Raw genomic sequence first — 25,428 nt, forward strand, 5'->3', positions numbered from 1 at the left:
AGTAGATCACTCATAATTGAAGATTTAAAAAGTAAAAGAAAGAAAACCAAAAAAGAAACTCTTATACATTTTAACTAAAAATTAAATTTAATAAAATTTGAGCACAAATAAAATGAACGTATCTAATTCTCGCTGGATAGCCTACGCCACCCTAAATTAATATAAATTATAAATTATTTGCAACGGCTTGTTTTTATATACAACTATCGCCATCCGGTAAATGTCTGAAGAGTTTGGCGTTAGTTTTAGGGTCAGGATTCTTGTTCTTGTGCAGGGTTGTAGTTAACAAGGGGAAAAATGTCAGGGGGGGGGGGGGGTAATTGACAGGATGAGGGGGGGGGGGGTAATGTCCTTGACCCATTTACCATTTTTATGAAAAGGCCATTAAAACATGTTAACTCTACTTCACCTGCCCCATCTGCCGTAAGCTACGAAACAGTATTTTATTGGGGGGGGGGTGGTAATAACCCCATAACGCAGTGAATCAGTTATCTAAAGATCTATCTTCATGTGACCTAAGAAATAACTTCAAAACGCGCACGTTCAACTTCTCCCTATCCAACATACATGGACTTTTTTAAAATCCGCACCACGAACAGATGCGAGTTGATGTCGCCTAGTCCATTCAGATACCTGATGTTTTTTTTATAATAGATATATTATCTGCTTATCACAGACACAAAGATATTTATTAAAAAAACCAATGAGAAACAAGAAGATGTGTTGATGAAAACAAATAATTAAAGGCGCTGTCTTCTCATAGTACGATAAGAGCACGAAGAAAAAAACTTGAAACAAAATGTGTTACTTATTCATGAACCTTCCCTTCTAATTGGTCTTTGAGCTTTGTGAAGAACAAGGTGAATAGAATAGAACAACTCTAATTATAGACGTCAGTGTGACTTGGCTGAGTCACAAGCAAACAAAACATTACATGCAAAGTTAATTAACACATTAATTAACTTATTTTTTCTTAAGAATTAAGTCATTCGTGTGCGAATATTTTGACCTGCGTACCATTAAAGTTATAATTATTTTATTTTTTTTACAAAACATTAACCTCGTTGCTCTAGCTAATATCTCACATACATGATGCTGAGGTTATGCACCCATACAGAAAAGTGGAGTAGGACACCCATAAAAGATTGTGTTTTGGCGTCCTCCCCCCTCCCCCTCCCCATTCCTCCCAAATCACAACTCCCCTAATCTGATGACGCTCTATGCCGAAGAAGAAGTAAAAGCCCAGAGAAACCAACGGGTCGAGAGATAGGTTACGTAAGAGAGGAGAAAAAATTCTTCAGCCTGCTGTGGTCAGCCTGTTTTCATAGCTAGCATGTTGACTAGGGGAGGTAATGCCCTTTAGAACATCGAGGCTATGCTCTTTAGTACATGGAGGCTATGGTATTTAGTACATGGAGGCTATGGTATTTAGTACATGGAGGCTATGGTATTTAGTACATGGAGGCTATGGTATTTAGTACATGGAGGCTATGGTATTTAGTACATGGAGGCTATGGTATTTAGTACATGGAGGCTATGGTATTTAGTACATGGAGGCTATGGTATTTAGTACATGGAGGCTATGCTCTTTGACGATGGGGGGGGGGGGGGCTTTGATCATAGGGGGGGGGGGGGGGGGGTTGACCACAGCGGACCTTTGACCATATGGGGTCTTTAACCATAGTGGGGTTCGACCACTTCTGGGCTTTGACCATAGGGGGGTTTGACCACAGCGGGGATTTGACCATAGGGGGTCTTCGACCATAAATGGGGTTTGGCCATAGCGGTGCTTTGATCATAGGGGGTCTTTGACCATAGGGGGTTTGATTATAAGGAGTTTGTCCATAGGAAGTTTGGCCAAAGCGGGTTAATAATGCCAAAGGGGTATTTCTACCCCCAACCCCCATCCCTTGAAAAAGTAAACTGTTATTACTTTTAAGAAAAGTAACAATAAGGGGTAATCCACTTATTGAAATGAGGGGGGAGGGGGGTCGGACATTTGATAGGTTGTGTGACGAGAGGAAGGGGGTCAGGGGTTGTGACAAAACTTGTGAATTTTAAATTGTTGTGTTTGAAACTGAACTTCTTTTCTTTTGTAATGTGTGGATTCCATTATAACTTGATCCATGTACTCAAGGCTGGCCGAGATAGTTATTTAATAAAGAAATAGCTGTCTAAAAAAAAAAGAATTTCCATTTCGAGAAAAGTGGTACACTAGGGTGTGTCGTTATTTTAGGGGAGGGAAATTCAGAACTTTTTGTGGGAAAGTTGGGTCGAAAATGTGTTATAAAAAGCGTTAAGTTTTTAAGAGAATCTTTAAATCAATATGACCTAGGGGGTCGGCGTGGTCGAGTCGGTAAAGCTCATGGTTGCTAAACAGAAAAGTCCCGAGGTCGAACCCTCGGGCAAATGAGGCTCGTTGGCAGGGGACAGCCACTCTTCTAGGAGAGACAACTCAAAAATCAAACAACTGCTGCCTTGTAGTTTGTTCTTGGTTGGACAAAGGCTATGGAAGCAAATCCAAAAAGAAAAGCAGGCTGAAATCGGAGTCAATGGCGCCTAACCAGTTGCCACGTATACTTAATTGTGTTGGAGGGTATCCTTTCCAACACCAAAATTAAGAACGAAGAAAGTTATACACACACTTGAATTTTCCGGTTATGTCAGTTACTGCCCTTGTGGTATCTTTTTAAAACTTAAGGCTCTCTCAAGCATCCATTATTTAAATTGCAATCAATTATTAAACTTAATTAATTTCAGGACACGGAAACCAACAAGTACTACAACAACACGACCTCCGTGGTTGTCGTCATGTGTGCTGACGTCGGTGTGGGCAGTCAGGACAGACTGGCCTACTCCTTCTGGAAGCTGTCCAGTCTGTTCGTCATACCCACCTGCATCCTGCTCTTCTGCTACATCCGGGTCATCTGCATCCTCTGGCTCAGCACGAGGCAGCTACAGACGATGACGTCACATTCGAGGTACGTCTTCCTTATTTATAAAAAAAGGACTACTTCTTTTTATTTTTTATTTTAAGGAGTCTCTTAGGGCAAGGTATAATTTTTAAAAAAAAACGTTTTAAAGTAAAGTTAACTCTGAGAAATGTGTTAAAAATATTTTGCAAAAAATACGTTTCAGATAAAGCATGTGCAAAACCCACAAACATAATGACTCTTGCTTATTTTATTGGCCAAAATGCAAATAACCTATACAAACATTTGAAAACTACATTTTTTTTTAAATTTAAATTGATAATTAGAGAATAATAATTTTGATAACCTTATCACCTTCTGGGTATTTTATTGTCACAATTACGACGACGGGATCTTTCATGCACCAACTCTGGTGTTTCGAATATACGGATGAAATTATGTTTTCTTACTTGTCGACTATTCACAATATTTGGAATACTTTAATGTTGTATTGAAATAACATTGAATTACTAGAAAAAAAAATACAGTTATTTGAAATAACTTATAAATTTAGAATGTTGATAAATGTTGAATACATTTTGATGTTGTAGATGTTTGGGTATGTTAATAAAACGTACATACTAGTTCTAACCAACATAGCTGCATACCATTTTAAAAAAATATTGCACTAAATATTTTTTTCCTGAAAATCGTGCAGCGAAGAATTCCTCATAATAAAAATGTGAAATGGAGATCTAAATTGTGTAGAGATCTACACTGGGGGCTGAGTTTTATATCCGATTCCTATCGCATAGAGCTGGTACAGTAACGACACGCCCCCACACTAGTTAGAGGCTATTTGTATTCATAAGGCGAACGTAATTTGAATGTAGTTGTCAATGTGTGGAAGGAGAAAAGCTTAGATATAATTTAGTAGATTACTAGCAGTAAACCCGTACTAAGTTCGGGAATAATGAGATCATTCTTGTAAGTTACTATAGGTTTTCTAAAGGAAATTCAGCATTAGTATGAAACAATGCGAACGCAGTTATATATCAAAGTCAAAGTTTAGTTTCTTGTAGAAGTAGTTTTACCATCAAATGTACAATGTTTTATAATGAATTTTACTTTAACATTTACCATATTATTAATGAAGACTATAACGGAACTTTGAGAAAACTTATGATTATAAAATATGGGTTTGCCTGTTATTGAGTGAGCGATTCTATATTTTATTATTGGATTTATTGTTGGGCGAGCTAATAAAAACACGATTACATAGCATCAGTATTGCTTGTTATGACATATGAGCTAATCATGCCATGGGAATGCTATACATGCCCAGTTATGTAAGATAGAAAAATATGAATTAACTTGAATTTTAAACAACCAACAATGGAGTAGTCAGCTCAAGATTTCCATACAGTGTATGAGAGCCAATCAACATCTGTCTGCCATGAGACCATACAAATGTTGTAGAGATCAGCATGAATGGACACACGATAAGCCGGACTCAAACCAAATACATGTTAGATTAGAAAAATAAATAAACTGCTGTAAAACTAACAGAATTGCAACTGCAACAGGGATGGAAGGAGTCTTACATAAGGCCCTAGTTTCCTTTATACGGTGTTGATGGCCACTTAACTGAGACACCAACTCCCCTTATAGGGGGTGGGGGCTCTAGCCACTTATCTGAGGCACCAACTCCCCTTATAGGGGGAGGGGGGCTCTAGCCACTTATCTGAGGCACCAACTCCCCTTATAGGGGGAGGGGGGCTCTAGCCACTTATCTGAGGCACCAACTCCCCTTATAGGGGGAGGGGGGTTCTAGCCACTTATCTGAGGCACCAACTCCCCTTATAGGGGGGGGGGCTCTAGCCACTTAACTGAGACACCAACTCCCCTTATAGGGGGGGGGGGGGGGCTCTAGCCACCTTAGTGAGGTACCAACTCCCCTTATAGGGGGGGGGGGGGGGGCTCTAGCCACTTTAGTGAGGTACCACCTCCCCTTATAGGGGGGGGGCTCTAGCAACTTAACTGAGACACCAACTCCCCTTATAGGGGGGGGGGGCCTCTAGCCACCAGAGTTTCTTCCAGGCATCTCTTCGGGGGGGCGAAGCCCCCCCCCCCCCCCCCCGAAAATTTTTTACCGCCCCCCCCCCCCCCCCCCCCCGAACGAAATGAAATTTATATAATTTATATAGAAAATATATACTTTTAACAGTGTCCGCCCCCCCCCCCCCCCCGAAGAAAGTTTACCGCCCCCCCCCCCCCCGAAGATTTCAAGTGCCCCCCGGATAAAAAAGTCTGGAAGAAACACTGCTAGCCACTTAATTGAGGCACCAACTATCTCATAAGATAACCATGGCCTAAGAGTGGAAAAAACTCGTCCTGGAACTTATACATATTTATGTAAGCAGCCATAACAAATCGGCCTTTCCTGTTTCATAAAAAGTATTGCTCAATGGTATATTGCAGAATTTTTTTTATATTTTACTTATTCATGAACATACAAGTCAGCATTAGTTCCTCTATCCTATCCGATTTGTCAGAGTGTATTGGCTTTATCTTATGCCGTCTGCCCATCACGCGATGCTTCCTCTCCCACATCACGGCGCATGCGTAGAGCGTGCACGAAGTGTCATAAATTCAAGGTATTACGCGGGATTTCCAGTGGCTTTGTTCATTCTACTACCATCAATAACTGATGCAAAAAAAATGGCGCACGACAACCTACCAGATTTTGGAGCTAGGGTATGTGAGGCTGATTCATGTTGAGCTCATTGGAAGCAGGGTCGGGCTGACTGGAAGCCCCATGCATGACCTCACTCTATAAACCAGTGGTTTCTATACAGAGAGATTACTAGAGGACTGGAAAAGGACCATTAAGGTTCCATTGAATGCAAATTCTTTCAAAATAGAACTATACAAATTTCATTAAGTAAACACTTCAATAATTAATTCATAAAAAATTAATTAGGCGACCAATTAAGTCAAATTGAATGTCACTATGCATTGTCTTCATGTCTTGACCCACGTACCAACTACGAACCGTATCTGTCAGTTAAAAGTGCCTGCAATTTCACACGGGCGTTTCGATCTAGACAGACAGACAGACTGACGACAGACTGACGACAGACAGAGGAAGTCAGTTAAATAAAAGCTTGTAATAAACACCATTTAATCTCCTAAAATCTCTTTTAAACTAGCGTGTTGCAATATATCGGATTTCCTATCATTAGATCTCCTTATTTCATCACTTAGTTTCATGGTGTTTTTAAATTTTAACGGATCGGTGCGTCTTCTTCACATGTTTTTTTTTTGCAATTAATAACCGCATTGAAGGTTAATTAGAGGGTTTTTTTATAAATCACATTGAATTTGCTGAACCAAATAATGTAAATTAACCTTGAAAATGTATTTGAGCATGGGATAATCTATTGTCTTAATAACGAGGTTGTTTATAATATCTTTGTTTTCAATTTTGAATCAATGCATTGTATTAAAACATTTTTTGAAATAAGGAATATAGAAATGTAAGGTTTACTATAAACAGAAAAGTAAAATTTCTTTCAGACCTAAAGATACTTATGACAAATGTGGTAGAGTCCACCCATCAGAGCTGGGTGGACTCAAGGATGCCCTATAGACTCCAGACCCGACCGAGATCATACTTCGAGACTTTCGGGTTAGCAGCCGAACGCTCTAACACCCGACCACACCGTGCCCAAGGCTAACTATGGTCGAATAAAATTGTAGAAATAGGAGACTGTCATACTCCTAATCACCCAAACCCATCGTAGTTTAACTAGAAACTCAACCACTCAACCGACTAAAAAATATCGGCACTGAATCTTTTAAGAATGTGTATGTTTGAGAAATGAGAGGGGGGTAGTCTTGGTATAAATAATTCTATCCTAAGCAGACATGTGTATCCTTGTCCATTCCAGATTTGGCACCACACGGATCGAATACAATCACCAAGTAACTTTGAGAAACGGAAGTCCGCAGTCCCGATTGAGGTCGAGTCCATCATTGCGGGCGGGGGAGGAAGCTTTGACGGCGCGAAGACAAGTGAGTTTCTCAACTGCTGCTATTGTTCAATTCTCTGCCTCGCCTTGAGTTTGTGTTTTTTTGTGTGTGTGAGTTAGCCGGTCATGTGACTCGAGGGACAAAAGAACAGTCCCGGCCTTCAGGTTTTTAACAAATTAACCGCTCATGTCACGACAGGAAGGGGAGGGGGCGGGGCGATTCTAGTGCCCGGAATAATGATCTATTTTTGGATCGTGACAAAACTGAACAGTGAAATGGCACTGCAAAAATGAAAGTCAATAATTTATTTCTAGAAAATATCGCTCTGTGAAATGTTTTACCATTTCGTGAATAAAGAAAACTGACATTTCAACTTTTATTTACACTTTTCTCTATTTCATAACACTTTGTCTTAAATTGTGGATTTTTTTTCTATATGATTATGATATTAAGTTTTCTAGCATTAAATCATTAAATCAGAAGCAGGGTTTCTTTCATACATTTTTCTCAGAGTTGGCAGGGGGGGGGGGGTTGAAACTAGCAGGGCGGTGGCACTGGTTTGAGTAGGTATTTATTTTCTACATAAGTATTTAAAACATGTGACATGTTTTTAAGAAAAGATTATTAGTATTAGAGATGTTATGCATGATAGCACTTCAGTTTTTGTTCGTTTTTATTCTTCTTTGCGAATCCACGATTTGTTCACCAGAAGGAGACTTTTTCATATTTTTTATGGCATTTTTTTCATTTTGTAACTGGCATTGTGTACTTTAACTATTTACGTATAAATATAAATAAAAATAATATAAAAATATTTTTTATGTGTAATTTTATAAATTAGGAAACGCTCTCTAAATTAAATAATATTTTTATCCCTACGATCGATACCGATCTATCTTAGGTGATCAAGATGCTTGTCATCATAATCGTCGTGTTTCTCATCTGCTGGGGGCCTAAGCTAATCATGCAGGTCTTGAAGAAGTGTATTCCTTCGATTTTATTCCATCCTGTCATCTATAACTTGTCGGTAAGTCTTAGTTTACAACTTGCGTGTAGTTTACTACAGGTAACTCATTGTTTACATTGTGTAGGTATGTCATTGTTTACAACTTGCGGATAAGTCATTGTTTCTTTTTAAATTATAAGTTAGTGTTTCATTGTTTAGATATTGTGGGTAAGTTATAGTTATAAGTTATATAATTATAAGTAAGTCAGTGTTTAAGTATAGCAAAAGTCAATACTATCATAAACGTGTGATGGCTAGATGACCTATATTATAAGGGCACATTAAAAAAAACCACGGCACTCCCCGCCCTTCTGTATCAACCCAACAGAAAAGTCTAGAATGAGTCTCACTGTTATGTTTCTCATCCGATGCTCAATGGACACCAGCGAGTTGACGAGATTCCTTCCGTAATATTGTTGACATGGAATAAAAATGTGCTTTTTTAGATTTAGGACCATAAAACTAATAAAAGATAAAATTTTATTAAAAACTTAAGCCTAATATTAATTCAGAAATGTAATATTTTTAGAATCAATGCTATCCAAGTTGCAGATCCAGAGAACTTGAAAATAATTTGTTGAGTTTAAGGCTACATTTCTATTTATTTTCATCAAGCCTTTCGTAAGACAAACATTGATTGGCTGTAAAGGAACTCCGTGATCGATTTCTGACAGCCCCACTTGATAGTTATTTTGTTTACAAAACTTTGCAGATCAAGTTTTTAAATAACTATGCAAATTTAAACACCATGACCTATTTTTTCTATTTTTAGCTTACAATGTGTACAATAAAATTTATGTCGGCCATTGTTTATGGCGCCATTACACGTGAAAACCAGATTGTTTTTGCTTTTTTTTTAATTTTTATTTAGTTACCGAAAATATTAAAAACATCAAATACATCCAATCTTTAGTAAAGTCCGAAAAAAACCAGACAGACAGGATTTTATAACCATATTAATTGTAACTACGCCGTGCAAGATTTTCAAATGAATTTATACACCTCTCAAATACCTTTGAGACTTTTCTCGCTGGTGTCCATTAGTTGGGAGGAGGGATGTTAAACAGGGGAGGAAACTTTGTTTTACGTTAATGTTAAGAACTTGTCAAGGGGATACTTGAAGAACTGTTGTATTGTCGTCTATTAGAACCGATGTTGACTTCTTATAGTTAACAAATTGCCAGATGTGTCGATACAGTTATTATCAGCGTACAGCGTACATCACGTTATGTACCAACCCTGCATTTATCAACCCTGTTCTGTACCAACCCTGTTCTGTACCAACCCTGCATTTATCAACCCTGTTCTGTACCAACCCTGTTCTGTACCAACCCTGTTCTGAACCAACCCTATTCTGTACCAACCCTGTTCTGTACCAACCCTATTCTGTACCAACCCTGTTCTGTACCAACCCTGCATTTATCAACCCTGTTCTGTACCAACCCTGCATTTATCAACCCTGTTCTGTACCAACCCTGCATTTATCAACCCTGTTCTGTACCAACCCTGCATTTATCAACCGTTCTGTACCAACCCTGCATTTATCAACCCTGTTCTGTACCAACCCTGCATTTATCAACCCTGTCCTGTACCAACCCTGTTCTTTACCAACCCTGTTCTTTACCAACCCTGTTCTGTACCAACCCTGTTCTGTACCAACCCTGCATTTATCAACCCTGTTCTGTACCAACCCTGCATTTATCAACCCTGTTCTGTACCAACCCTGCATTTATCAACCGTTCTGTACCAACCCTGCATTTATCAACCCTGTTCTGTACCAACCCTATTCTGTACCAATAATTTCTGTCCCAACCGTTTATTCATCTTTATTATCACCTTTATTAGCTTCAACTGTTTCCACCTCTCTCCATTAGATCGTTATCAACATGCTCCCGTACATCCAGTCGTGCATCAACCCCATCATCTATGTCCTCATGTCCAAGAACATCCGCAACAGCATCGGTCAGCTGGCCGCCTCACTGTGTGCCTGCAAACAGTGCTCACGTGACCCCTGGGCAGACTCCCCGTCTCACGAGCTCATGCAGACCAACCACAGTCAGGTGGGAGCCGGGCAGTCGTACGACACGTACAGAAGCTTTGCTGGGCTTAAGTCCACTTCACACGTCTAACATAGGGAACTTATAACACACGTGGAACATATGGAAGTGTATACGTTTAATGTATGAAACTACACACGTATTTCTACACACGTATTTGGAACTACATAGTGTAACACAGAAGAGCACATATGCAACATATGAACAAGACATTGGTTATATATGTGAAAATACACGTGTAATATATGGAACAACACATATGTAACATATGGGATAAACAACACATAAGTAGTGTATGGAACACACATGTGTAACATACGGAACAACAAACGTGTAACACACTTGTCACAAACAAAACGCCACACGTGTCACACACAGAAGAACACACGTGTGACACACGTACAACATCACAAAGTGAGAGCACGCGATGAAATGCCCAAAGCTAGTCAGGACCTTCTCGGCGACATACACAGCTGGGGACGTCATGAATGACGTTAGCTACCTGAGGATGTGTTTGAGTTTCAATGTTCAACTCATGGATTAGCCTAGCCTGTGCCGCCAGACCTGCCAGATAACCAGATAAATTGTATCCACTATGTAGCCAAAACGCATTATTTAAAGCAGAGGTTTCTCCAGATGATTATCTCTGTAAGCTTGCACAGCTCATCCGGATCGTTATAAATTAACAAAAAAAAAAACGGATAGCTTTTGTGTGAGAGACGAACTCGTCGGAACAACATCTTAGTTAAATGCAGTTTTATTATAAAATAAAACTCGTTGGCACATATATTTTCTAACCAGTTGCTGTGTAACACTGTTGATCTATAGCAGCCACTCGTGTGATTCAAACAAATTATTTTAATTGTGTGTTGGCTACCAACTAATATTTATAATTTAATGACCATCTGGGAATTCATTCATTAATGGAGGCCATGTTTGACTCTGCGCGCCTCTATGAAAACACTCGTGTGTAGTGATTTATAATGTGTGTTGATTTTTGTGGAGACTTCGACATGTCAAATTGTCGTGTGACAGATAATTTATTCATGATGGCCTACATTGAGGTTATAAATAAACTTCCGGTTAACCTTTTTAGCATTCCGAAGTGGGTGCTTCTGCTCACAACAGCTGAGAGAAATGTATTCATTGCTGTTGTTTCAATTCATGTTTTTAAAATATGCTTTAAAATGTTCACAATATATTATTTTGGGAAATTTTAGTACGACACAAGTAGTTAGTGTCGGGTTTATTCTCTTAAAATAAGAGAGTTTAGATCTAGTTATTAACCATTTATTTATGTAAGAACCTGCAAGAAGAATCCAGACCCTGATGAAATGCTACGCAGACTTCTAACTTCTAGAGATCTCATAGAGAGATCACATAAAAAATGAAGAAATCCATAAAAGGATCACTAATGCGAGTGGCCCCCTTTGAGAGTCTTCCTAGTATGGTTTAAACAAGAGAATTTAGGTGGTATGTCCAAAACAATATTTCAAGGCACTGGTCAGGAGGAAGGAGGAGGGGAAAGCAAAAACGTCAGTGGATGGATGACATCAAAGATTAGACTAAACTGCCTGTAGCTGAACTACTGAGAGCAGCAGAGGACCGAGACAGATGGCAGATGGTGCCCCAACGACCCCTAGAGTTAAGGGGGTCATCCATAAATGACGTCACGCTTTTTTGACGATTTTTACCTCCCGTCCCCCCCCTCCCCTCCGTCACATGTCGTCACAAAAAGCCAGACCCCCCCCCCTAAAATGACGTCACACCTCAGCCTACAACACCCCTCAAAATTGCAGTTGAATATTTTTAAACATCGACATTTTTCTAAAATCTTGTCTGAACTCTGTAAAACTAGAGTATTTTAAGCAATTGCTATTATAATTTATTAAAACAGTTTTCTAAAACGCGAAATAACGTCCAAAATACGTTTTCTAACATTTGTTTTTTTTTATAATGCAAAAGTGTGACGTCGCACCATCTGCACCACGGTTACGTGGTATTCAGATATAGTATTGTTGTTTTTTTTTAAATTTATGTGATCCAATTTTTACGAATGAGCTGTAATCAAATTTAACTACTTGTTTGATATGTTAATTTCTTTGAACATTGATTACATATGTATATATAGCCAACAACTATTGAAGGTATTTTGTTGTAATATTTCATTTTTTTGCATGTACACTATTCCGTCATTAACTTTGTAAAAAGTTATGTGGCTCTGGTAATTTATTAAACCGCTTATTTCCATCCCAATAAGCCGTGACAACAAATTTAGATTGTAAACCAGGGTAGGTAACCGATTTTAAAATGAAACTGTACGTGAATAGAAGTTGTTTCCCTTTATTTTAAGCTCACGAGTGAAAAAAAACCAAAGATAACACAAATAGATGACGGACAATTTTAATTATACAACTATGTACACATTTTGTAGATAAAATGAATAATGAGCAGATTTAAACAGAACTTTCTAAGATTCTTTAAAGCAGGTACAATTTTTAAACACAGGAATAACAACAGAATTAAAACCAACTAGTACAATAAAAGTCACAATAGTTTTATAACATCAATTCAAAGTTTACATGAAGTAGGGTAGATAACAAATTGTAAATCAACTAGTTCAGCTGTCATTCATGTTTGAAAGGCTAGGAGGGTTAAACAGCAATCTGCCCATGTCACCATTTATTTACAACATAACCAGATGTTTTTGCTAGGAGAGTTTTATTAAGGTATTTTATTCGTTTGCTACAATATAGGTAAAGTGCTTTTTTTAAAACATAAGTAACATTTATATTGTGATACATTTCAAATAAAATTCTGACAAATGTCTATCAAACTGTCATTTAGTTATAAAGTATATTTGGGTTACAACATACAAATGTATCTTTAAAAATGTAACTTCTAACCACAACATCATACAGATTCAGATTACAAAAGTTTTCTGGTGGTTCTTCAAACTTTCAAAGAGATGAAAATAACAAATTTACTTAAGTCCATTTTAAAACTATTCTTCCAATTAAATTTAATTACAAAATCAGTTTTAGTAATTTTTAAATACAAAATATCAAACAAAATAAAAATAATGCTGCTATTTTTACATATATACAAAAGTTAAAAAACAGGTACATAGACAAACTCTTGTACCTACTGTGTCATTGGTACATGGTTTTCAGTTAACATTAACTTTATACATAAAGCTATTTCATCAACACACAATAGGGTGTCAACAAGCTCTTGTTTTAACTAAGAATAAACAGTCAGCAAGCGAGTGTTTTTATTTCCTGTGGCAGTGAGTTAGGGATGTATGTACATACTAAAATAAACAAATGAAATGTCCATGTTAAAATATCAGACGTCAAGAAAACCATCATTTTCCTTATCATTGTCCTTGTCGCCATCATAGAATTCATTGTTCGGCTCAATTCTGTAACAATTATAATTATTAAATTATTGCATTTTAAAATGGGATTATGGAATGTATTGTGTTGACTTGGTTTATAATTAAGACATGCATTTATCCTGAGTTCTATTGTATTATGATAAACGCTTATTCATTATTTTGCCAATAGTATTTAAAACCAACTTTGAAATTTTAAAAAAATTAACTGTATTTCATATGGTTAGAGAAACAATTAGCATAAAACATGAAAACTAAGTGTAATGAGTATGGTGCACTGAACACTATAACAATGTATACCTTTTATCCAGGTCATCCGTTGAGTTTCTCACGTCAGGGTCCGTTTCCTCTGTGTTCTCCAGGCTGAGCAGGTCTGATGGAATGTCCTGCATCTGGACGCTAGGGGCGTGGGTCAGCATCTTCAGGTTCTCCAGAATGCTGGTTTTGATGTTATCTAAATACTAAACAAGAAAATTTTCTAACAATTATTAAACAATACACATGAAAATAAAGAAGATATGACAATAAATGGATAAAAATTACTTAAGCTCAAAAATTATGTAAACAAAATAAAATAGTATTTCATGATTAGTGGGAAAGAAAAATATTAATCAGACTTTAAACAACAAACCAAAACTTGCCTGTCTTGTGTTTAAATTATCTTGCTTGGTAAATATTTCAGGATGCAACAAAAAGTCTGGTCCAAAATATTCCAGGTATTCTATTAGAGGAGGAGAATGTAAATTAAATAAGGTATCACAAAGCAAAAAGAAAAGTTTTTAACTTAGATTATGCTGAGATAAAAACCAGAATAGAGAAACATGTAAATATATAAAATGCGTAATAGAAAATTGTATTCAGTGTTGTAAATAATTATAGTTATCAAGTTAATTAGTATACAATAATTCTACAGTAATTTACAATAATTTATTTTATTACAAAACCTACACATATAGGTGTATAGATGTTGGGCTCTAGTATGGTGAAGAGAAAAACTGACCATTGTAAGGGATTTCATTGCTGATTTGTTCCTCTAGTAGAACAGCTGTTTCATAAGTCCAGCAGCGAGCCACATTTCTTTTAGTGTAACCTCCCCCACCCAGCACCAGCACTGGCAGGTTGAACGACTTGACATATTCAACACACTCCCTATAGTGAAAAGTTGAATGACTTGACATATTCAACACACTCACTATAATAAAAAGTTGAATGACTTGAGGTATTCAACACACTCACTATAGTAAAAAGTTGAATGACTTGACATATTCAACACACTCACTACAGTAAAAAGTTGAACGACTTGACATATTCAACACACTCACTATAGTAAAAAGTTGAATGACTTGAGGTATTCAACACACTCACTATAGTAAAAAGTTGAATGACTTGACATATTCAACACACTCACTACAGTAAAAAGTTGAACGACTTGACATATTCAACACACTCACTATAGTAAAAAGTTGAACGACTTGACATATTCAACACACTCACTATAGTAAAAAGTTGAATGACTTTAAATACCCAACACACTCACTATAATAAAAAGTTGAATGACTTTAAATACCCAACACTCACTATAATAAAAAGTTGAATGACTTTAAATACTCAACACTCACTATAGTAAAAAGTTGAATGTCTTCACATACCCCACTAATTAATTATTAAGCTGTTTAGTTATTCATGATTCCATTGATAAATGAAATGCCAAGTGTACACAATGTGAACACACCACATCAAACTTAGATTACAGATCACAAATACAAAATATTCACATGGCATTAAACATGTTGCTAAACATGTTGACATGTTTTCTAACCAGTGGTGACTACACAAAGCTTAGTAAACAAATATTTGTATTGAACAGCGAGGTACTCACCCATGGCCTTTTATACTCAAATTAAAACATCCAAGCCTGTCACTACCAAGAGAGTCTGCTCCGCACTAGAAAAAAAATAAAAGTTGAAGTAAGAAAACTTGGAAGATCTGATAAAGATTAAGACAAAATGTTTGGTAAGAAAAAGTCTGACAAAGATAAAAAGCCTAAAAGCAAGAAAAGAAAGACAAAAATCTTACTTGTAGAACTACTGCTGTTGGTCTATAAAACTCCATGACACTGCTTATAATTGGCTTAAAGACTTGCATGTAGCCTAAAAATTGAGAGTAAAATTATCCTGGCTTAGTAGAATTATTTAAAATAATTTGAGGATTACATTATCAGAACTCTAATTGTAAAATCTGACTTTGGTTCAACAAATATAAAAACCATTAAAAAATGACAAAATGAATGATTCTCAAACTTTACGTTACCAACTTTTCACAGAAACTAACTCAATGAGTATTTTTATAACACGGCAGTAAAACACATTTAAAGAATCCAAAGTAATCTGTTGATACTCACTAGCATCATCAATTCCAGTTAGCAGTGGTACATTCACAGAGTAATACCTGCCACTTTCTGCTCCTATTTCATACATATCACCTAAAGAGAAGCAAACAATGTAGTGATAACAACCACACTGTCTATAACTTTCCTATACCTAATTGAATGGTAACATTTCAAACTTTTAAAGTTTTAGACCAAAGAAGAAAAAACAAAAATTTATTGTTTATTTACCTGTTCCTGGGAAAAAATACTGGCCATATTTATGAAAGGAAACACTCATGACCCTGTCTGTTAAATAAAAGGCTTCCTGCACCCCATCTCCATGGTGGATGTCAATATCAATATACAGAACACGAGGGTGGTATCTGATGTAGGGAACATTTTAATGTCAATATACAGAACACGAGGGTGGTATCTGATCAAATGTAGGGAACATTTTAATGTCAATATACAGAACACGAGGGTGGTATCTGATCAAATGTAGGGAACATTTTAATGTCAATATACAGAACACGAGGGTGGTATCTGATCAAATGTAGGGAATATTCTAATGTCAATATACAGCACACAAAGGTGTATCTAATTAAATGTAGGGAAAATTTCTAAATATTATATAAATGGTGAAGATACCCTTCTATTGGATGGATATATTTTTCTAAGATGTATGTTATTAGTCTAAATAATAATAATATTAATTATTATTAATTAATTATACAAGTCTCATATTTAAAACTTTAAAAAATTTCTATGGTCTAACAAAGCATTTTTGTTGGAATATATAAAAAATATTTGTGTCAGCACTTATCATACTGGGCAAACCGTTAGTGGACTTTCTTAACCATTAATGTCCCATAGCATCTCCAAGTTTACCAACCATGGAGTCCCAGCGTAAGGGGAATAACTCTAAATGATTAAATGACTAATTTTACAGCAATCAATTAAACTCATTTCAGTAAATAACTAATTAAATTTTAAAAAATCTTATATTGTAGAGAATTGAATGCTCTAAAAACTGATACCAAATATGTCAGTATTTAACATATAGGTATTTGCAAAATAAATTTAAAAAACACGAAAAAAACAAAAAACTGCATTTTAGATAACTATTTCTTTATTTAAATAACATAAAATGTAATTTATTTGAGCTGAACATGGAACTGGGCAAAGCAGAGTTCATCACATAAATGTGTATTGCACAAAACACATCCAAAAACAGTCTCTGGTCTCCTACTTCCTTCGGTGCGGACATCCTTCTGGCGACACTGGTAACACACTTTTTTGCGGCCAGGGAGCCTAATCCTGTGGTGTTCAACAGAAGCACCAGATACTGCCAATCCAACTGTAGTTGTAGACTCTCTCTGGATCCTCTTCCTAGATGAGCCCTTCATCAAGCTACGGGCAACACTCATGTGATATTGTAGATGGGTTAGTGGTTTCACTGTAGGGGGGCGTGGTATGTTGCAGAATAGTATGTATGAGTTTAAAACAGCCACCTCAAGCAAAAACCATAGGCAGCATCTCCACCATTTATGGCTCTTTCTGCCAATTGGATAGTAGGACCTGAGTTGGTCATGCCTATCTACACCTCCCATATTAGCATTGTACACTAGAACTGCCTGGGGAATCTGCTTGTCGGCAGCGCCATCCTTTGTTCGCCTTGAAGCTGTGTTCCAAACAGGTGATGCATTGGTGGACAACATTGAAATGGCACGTTTATCCCTCCACCAGCAAGCAACTAAATTGTCTATTTGCCTCCACTCACAGTGATTGACTTTTAATTTTCCTGTCAGCTCTTTGGGCCAGTGCTTTCTGTTTTGGCGAATAGTTCCACAAGAATAGGTGTCGTTGGTCATCAAATCCACCGATAATTTTATCGAAGAAAAAAAATTATCATAATAAAAATGATGATATTTGTGTAGGAAACGCTGACCCAAAGACCATATAACATGGTATCCAAGTCCATTGGGTAGAGCCGTGTCGGATTTACCAGCATAAAATTCAAAATCGAGAAGATAAGAAGTGGCAGAGTCGCAGGCACACCAAACTTTTACCCCCCATGGGTGAGGCTTCCCCTTAATATACTGTTTGAATGACAGTCTACCCCTAAATGGAATCATTGCTTCATCAAAAGATATAGCTGTACCAGGTCTAAAATATTCTTTGCATGCAAACTGTATGGTGGTAATGGCGGGCCTAATCTTGAATAGGGGATCATAATTTATCTGTCCCTTAGGTATATACTTAGTGTTGTCAGCCAAATGGAAATATCTACTTATTTCCTGATATCTATTTCTGGACATGACATCTGCCACACAGGGTACCCTAAATAAATTATCTGTTGACCAGTAAAGGTGGTATGCAGGCAGTTTGTGTATGCCAAACATCATGTTGATGTAAATGAATGTGCTTACATCGATCATAGATACCGGAGTGAAGTTTTTGGCACTAGCCTGCACAGCATACAAATTAGTTTGGTTAGCAATCAATTCTAACAATTCATCAGAAAAGAAAAGCTTAAAAAAATCAATTGGTTGGGACTTATAATTTAAGTTTATATCCCCCATATTGGGCCCAACACCAGAAGTAAACATCTCTATTTCCACTGGATTCAGATCATCACTCCAGTTATAAGATGGGTTATCTACATCTAGAGAAACTTCGTCACCATCATCAGGGTTTAATAAATCATCAGTATCAGATAGATCTAGATCTAGTTCATTATTAGCAATATCACCTTCCTCACACTCAATGTCACTTTCACCCGATTCACTACTAGATCTATCTGCATTCATATTAGTAATGTTAGTATTGTTACCTGAAAACGTTGAAGATAATTGAACAAAGTTATGAAAATCCATTTTTTTGTAAAATCATTAACTCGCGTGTTTACAATTATATTTCGTTTTGGTAAACTGTAAAAGGAAGTTGAACTTTTTAACTATCCTTAAATAGTTGTTTAAAAACTATAATCCAATATTTTATGGACCAAATAATAGTTGTTTTACTATGAGTAGATACAGGTTGGTAGCGGGCGGTAGCGGGCGTTACGGGACATTAACGGTGTCGGGCGGCAGCGGGCGTTACGGGAGATTAATGGTTAAACAAAACAGCAACTCACTTTAACAACTCCAAGATGGCAATGACTATGTCATTCACATAACAGAACCCTGATGCCTTGGTAGAGAAAAAACATTGATTGAATTTAATTTGTAATAAGTTTTATATTAAATGAAGATTTTAAAACTAAGCAAAAAACACAGACAACTAATACGGAGCATTGTTAGATTACAAGGCTTGGCGCATTTCAAAAAATAAAATGAATAATAAACCGAAGGAAATAAGGATAATTTTTTCAACAAAGAATTATTTAGATGAATACTGTTTGGAAATTTAGAGTGAGCCATGTTTATCTACCTCATATTTTTTAGCATGATGCAGTCCACCAGACCAGTTGATTGCAATGTCACATTGCTGTAAAAAACAAATTGATTATCTGATCAAAAATGCTTACTTTTTAACTCAATGGCACATTATTTGATGAAGATACACATCTAAAAAACATTTTCATACTTTATATTACATATTCACTAAAAGACACAAGTAGAATATTGAAATCTAAATGTTATATACAGTTAATCACTGGAACATAAAACTCACATTGTTGTTTAACTTGACTGCACCTTCTAACGAAGCACCTGTGTACATTTTGCAGAAGTCGAACATGCCATCAAAAACTGGGCTTTAAAAAACAAATACACTCATTCCAATATCAGTGAAACAAAACTTTTATTTTTTAATAACTATTGTTAAACTAAACATCTAACTTAATGTTAAACATTTTACAAAACAATGTCATATAGTTTATATTACATACCAGTCTTCTCCAACATTATAGACTGAAAGGAATTTAGTAAAGCTCTGAACATTTTGTGGCGTAACTGAGCTTAAGAACTGAATGTAATCATCTGAGTGGAAACGACACATGTCCCTCTCTGTTGCTTGATAGGGCCGATACAACTGCAAGGAAATTCATCACATTATTTACAAACATTTTCTAAATTATTCACATTATTTTGTATTTGTTAATTGAATTCAGCTTCCCAGAGTAATGAGTAGAACAATTTATTTTAAATTTATAAATTAGATTCTAGGGAAAAAATTGAAATGACTGTGTTACCTTCATTTTTTTGTGAAGTCCATAGCGTAACACAAGACTGTGGGTGAGAGATATTCTGTGAGGTTTCATAGGATGACCTGGCCCTAAAAACATTCAATAAATGGCATATATAATTTTAACAACATTTTAACCCAGATCTTTAAAAAAGATCTGGCTATTTCGTTTAAGGCTCGACACACAGCACTCTGCATGCATGGTATGTGACCTGCGTTAATATTTAACTCAATACAAAAAAAAAACCCGGCGGCCAGCTGCCTAAGTGTTACACACAAAAAAAATAAGTTGATCTATCGTCGGTGGTAATATGGATGGTTTCGAACAAGGTGGTATTTTCAGTCTACACAAAGGGTGGCGAAGTTGACAATTTATCAGAATGTCTAGTGACGGAAACATAAGAAGTTTTAACAATATAAATGAAACATCTTTGAAGTCTGCATAAAATATCAATGTAAATTTAAAGCGGTCGCAGTAAAAGTTTTGCAGATAGCTTCACATCCTACCACCACCAGGTGGTGGTAAAATGCGAGGCAAAATCTCACGTGACCGAAGGTTTATTGCATCCTTCTTGCAATTTACCGCCTCGCCATCAATTTTGACAATTAGGCCTCCCTTTTTTGTTAAGAAGATTCCTCTATTGGTCTTCTATTATTCAATAGTTAGTGGCATTTTAAAACATACCCCTTACATTGCCTTACAAAGATTAAAGTTTAAATTAAAATTTAAATTAGGCCTAAAGATAAGGTATTTTCAACTATTTTGGATAGGAAGGTGGGGGAGGAGGGGGGTATGAATCATCAATCATGAATGGAGGAAGAATCTTCCTGGAAGATGCACTATCACTACTACTAGATCTAGATTCTAGATCTAAATACTAGATCTAGTAAATAATAAATAAAAAGAAAAAAGTTTCTCTTCTTTCTTACTCCTTCCTTCCTTACCATAGTGAAAATTTCCAACATCGGGATCATAAAAATACGCAACCGTAGACATTGTGTATGTGTGTGTGTGTGTGTTTCTGCAACGTATTAAAATAACATAATGATAAAAAAAAATATTTTGGAAATTTAATGATAAGAAATGCTTTGTGATATGCGTTCAAGTAAATTTAGTTGTGTAGCTATTCTAGCTCTAGGTCATTCTAAATTACGAAACTCAAAAGAAAAAACATTGAGTTAGTCTAGTAAGATGAAAGACTAAACTAAACACACATTTAAAAGAGAGCCAAAAAAAATCGGTTCAAAATCTATTGAGTAAGATAATTTTGCTGAACCACAAATTTGTAGACATTTAAATTTATCCACACGATGGTAGCACTTATAGTGACTTATACTCTGAAGAACTGTCATCTGGTGCTAGGGCCTTGTCGTGGCTTGGCAGCTTGCGTACCCTGACGACCCCCAGAGCTATACCAGCGGGAGTGTTAACTCCTGGCAGGTTCAACCAAGCTGGGAAGGTCTGCGCGGGTAGGGGTCAGACGAAAGCTAGCACCCTGGTCCTCCAGGTTGGGGGTTGAGCATAAGGTCAGCAACCTTATCTCGTAAAACAAATTACCCGCTACAGAAACGCAGACAGAGAGAAACAAAGACAGCTCGGACCAGGGGAAAAATGGATCTCCCGATGGAGAATTTATGAAGCCGGGTGGTGAAAGCCAATATGTATTGGAAACCACCAGGTCGACCACCATTATTTCCACTAGGACCACCATCAATATTGGAGCTTGGAATGTCCGCACGATGTACGAAGCTGGAAAAGCAACCCAAGTAGCAGCAGAAATGAGACGCTATAAAATAGCTATCCTGGGTGTCAGCGAATCAAGGTGGACTGGCTCAGGACAAAAAAGGCTGATATCAGGAGAGCTACTGCTGTACTCAGGTCATGAGGATGAAAATGCACCACATACTCAAGGAGTTGCACTCATGCTATCAAATCAAGCACAAAGGGCTCTCATCGGATGGGAGGCACACTGCCCGCGGATCATAACAGCTACCTTTAAAACTAAAATAAGACGAATAAACATGGACATAATACAGGCCTACGCCCCAACAAATGACAGCAAAGAGGAGGACAAAGACGAATTCTACAACAGGCTAATGACCATTATCCAGAACCGCCCAAGAAGAAACATACTTATACTCATGGGCGACTTCAATGCTAAGATTGGAAGCGACAACAGAGGATATGAAGAATGTATGGGACAGCAGGGTTTAGGTGAGATGAACGAAAACGGAGAAAGATTTGCTGACTTGTGTGCCACAAATAATTTAGTCATTGGCGGTAGTCTCTTTCATCATAAAAGGATACATAAAGCTACTTGGGTATCACCCGACCTATCTACAGAAAACCAGATAGACCATATATGTATCATAAAAAAGTTCAGGAGATCACTTCAGGATGTACGCGTCAAGAGAGGAGCTGATGTTGCTTCAGACCATCACCTACTGGTAGCTAAAGTAAAACTCAAGCTGAAGAAAAACATGTTGGAAAACAAAAGGAAATACAGGTACAACACAGGCCTGCTAAAGGACCCATCTAAACTCAACGAATTTAAACTTCATATGTCCAATAGGTTCCAGGTACTACAAGAACTAATAGAAGAAGAGACGATGGAGGAAACATGGGAAAAAACTAAAAGTATATTAACATCAACATGCGAAGAAGTGCTAGGCCCTATCAAAAGACAAGCGAAGGAATGGATATCAGCAGATACCATGAAAATTATTGAAGAGAGAAAAAGAAAGAAGGCAACATTAAACAACAGCCGCACACGGGCTACGAAATTAAAAGCACTGGAAGAATACACCGAAACGAACAAAAATGTAAAGAAACACATAAGGAAAGACAAACGGAGCTATTTGGAACTGCTGGCAAGAGAAGCGGAAGAAGCACTGTACCATGGTAATATTAGGGACGTGTACAATACAATTAAGAAGATATCTGGTAAGTACAGTAAGCCAGAGAGGCCAGTGAAAACCAAAGATGGAAAGACAATACCTGATGCGGAAGGACAGATGAAGAGATGGGTAGAACATTTTGAAGAACTACTGAATAGACCAACACCAGAGTGCACGCAAGACATACCACCAGCTGAAAGTGACCTCCCTATAGACTGCAACCCACCTTCAAAAGAAGAGATACATAGAGCTATAAAGCAGCTGAAAAATTGGAAGGCTCCAGGAATAGATGGTATACCGGCAGAAGCACTGACAGCAGATATAGAAACTAGCACCACACTACTATACACACTCTTCAAGAAAATCTGGGAAGATGAACAAATACCAGAGGAGTGGAAGGAGGGACTACTCATAAAGCTTCCAAAGAAAGGCGATCTTAGTGCATGCTCTAACTATAGAGGGATAACACTTTTGTCCATCCCAGGCAAAGTCTTCAACAGAATATTATTAAACAGAATGAAGGAAGCCATAGATCCCCAGCTTCGAGATCAACAGGCGGGCTTTAGGAAGGAAAGGTCATGCATAGACCAAATTGCTACCCTGCGCATCATCATTGAACAGACCCAAGAGTGGAACTCATCTCTCTATATTAATTTCATAGACTATGAGAAGGCCTTTGATAGCCTGGATAGGCAGTCAATGTGGAAATTGTTGAGACACTACGGGGTGCCACAGAAAATAGTCAACATTATTATGTCTTCATATGAAGGTCTCAAGTGTAGAGTAGTGCATGGCCAACAGACTACAGAGGCCTTCCCAGTACGGACCGGAGTAAGGCAGGGTTGCCTACTTTCACCATTCCTGTTCCTACTGGCCATAGACTGGGTTATGAAGATGTCAACAGAGAAAACGCGAAACGGTATACAGTGGACATTGTGGAGCCAGCTGGATGACCTGGACTTTGCTGACGACCTGGCCCTCCTTTCTCACACACAACAGCAAATGCAGGATAAAACCAACAGGGTTGCAAATTTTTCTACAAGCCTGGGTCTGAACATCCACAGAGGGAAAAGTAAAGTTCTCAAAGTCAATGCATCAAACAACAACCCTATAACACTGGCAGAAGAAGCCCTAGAAGAAGTGGATAGATTCACCTACCTTGGAAGTATTGTTGATAAGCAGGGTGGGACAGAAGCAGACATAAAAATAAGGACGGGTAAGGCAAGAGCAGTCTTCAACCAACTAAAAAATGTTTGGGGTTCGGGAGATTTAACCCTTAGAATAAAAATCCGGATCTTCAACACACTAGTAAAACCTGTTTTACTCTATGGAGCTGAGACATGGAGAATAACTGCTATAAATAAGAAGAAAATACAATCATTTATAAACGCATGTCTCAGAAAGATCCTGCGAATTCGCTGGCCTAAAACCATCAGAAATGATGTTCTATGGCAACGGACAAATCAACTGCCAGTGGAAGTAGAGATCCTCCAGAGAAAATGGAAATGGATTGGCCACACACTCAGGAAGCCTGTATCCAGCATAACAAGACAGGCCCTCACCTGGAATCCACAAGGCAGGAGGAAGAGAGGCAGACCAAGAAAGACCTGGAGACGTGACCTGGAAGAAGACACCAAGAAGATTGGATACACCTGGGGACAGTTGGAGAGACTAGCCCTGGACAGAGACGTCTGGAAAGCTCTTGTCAGCGGCCTATGTCCCAGTAGGGACGACAGGCAAACATGACATGATACTCTGAAGAAAAATGCAAATAAAATAAAATATCATTTAACCTAGCTGCACACATTGGAAAAATGTTGGCCAACTCAATTTTGTAAATGTGAAATCAAAACAAATAGGCTATATATATATATATATAATATATATATATATATATATATATATATATATATATATATATATATATATATATATATATATATATATATATATATATATATATGTATATATATATATATATATATGTATATATATATATATATATATATATATATATATATATATATATATATATATATATATATATATATATATATATATATATATATGTGTGTGTGTGTGTGTGTGTGTGTGTGTGTATATATATATTGGATGTTATTGTTAGTAAATAATTGAACAATGATAATTTATCAGTTATAATTATAAGCATATGGAGTTCTTTCTTTGCTATGGGATGAGGTTCACCAAACATTAAGACAAATTATTTTACATTAAGAGTTGGACAAATGTTAATTAATCAAAAGTTAGATTTTTATATTGCTCTTAATGTAAAGTTTTAATAAATAAATTAGTAAATTGGCTATTCTTCCACTTTTTAATTTTAGAATAACTGTCCTAGATCTAAATTTGTAGATTTATATATTATATCTATAACTTTTGTTTGTTTGTTTATTAACTAATATTTTTTTATTTCATTCGGACCCAGAGTAGAGTTATTTAAATTTGTTGTAGAATATTGGACGAACATTCTGTGGCGATATAGTTTTGTAAGCCTTTGATAGCGATAGGCCATTTGAAACATTTAAAATTGTGGAGCGATGGTCTAA

General features: G+C 36.9%; 3 protein-coding genes across 3 annotated transcripts in view; 1 reads left to right on the forward strand and 2 right to left on the reverse strand.

Moving 5' to 3' along the window:
- LOC131946214 (allatostatin-A receptor) overlaps positions 1–10,082 on the forward strand; it is a 40,615-nt gene extending 30,533 nt beyond the window's left edge. Inside the window, exons 4-6 of the mRNA XM_059306888.1 lie at positions 2,761–2,981; positions 6,866–6,989; positions 9,828–10,082. Coding sequence (XP_059162871.1) covers positions 2,761–2,981; positions 6,866–6,989; positions 9,828–10,082 — 600 coding nt within the window. The remainder of the gene's footprint in view (positions 1–2,760; positions 2,982–6,865; positions 6,990–9,827) is intronic.
- A 2,335-nt stretch (positions 10,083–12,417) lies between these two features.
- LOC131946202 (histone deacetylase 3) lies at positions 12,418–21,109 on the reverse strand. The gene is made up of 14 exons (XM_059306860.1): positions 20,909–21,109; positions 19,971–20,053; positions 19,668–19,810; positions 19,451–19,532; positions 19,208–19,264; positions 18,912–18,967; positions 16,025–16,158; positions 15,809–15,889; positions 15,484–15,557; positions 15,287–15,351; positions 14,408–14,556; positions 14,049–14,128; positions 13,708–13,868; positions 12,418–13,434 (listed from the first exon to the last, which is right to left on the reverse strand). Exons 1-14 carry the CDS (start codon positions 20,958–20,960, stop codon positions 13,359–13,361), a joined length of 1,293 nt encoding a protein of 430 aa, XP_059162843.1. The 5' UTR covers positions 20,961–21,109; the 3' UTR covers positions 12,418–13,358.
- LOC131946201 (piggyBac transposable element-derived protein 4-like) lies at positions 16,640–18,650 on the reverse strand. Its single transcript, XM_059306859.1, has one exon. It carries the CDS (start codon positions 18,583–18,585, stop codon positions 16,930–16,932), a length of 1,656 nt encoding a protein of 551 aa, XP_059162842.1. The 5' UTR covers positions 18,586–18,650; the 3' UTR covers positions 16,640–16,929.
- Positions 21,110–25,428: the final 4,319 nt, after the last annotated feature.

The sequence above is a fragment of the Physella acuta genome, unplaced genomic scaffold (genome assembly GCF_028476545.2).
Source record: "Physella acuta isolate Inbredline_101_S28 unplaced genomic scaffold, ASM2847654v3 ptg000548l, whole genome shotgun sequence".
NCBI lineage: Eukaryota > Metazoa > Mollusca > Gastropoda > Physidae > Physella > Physella acuta.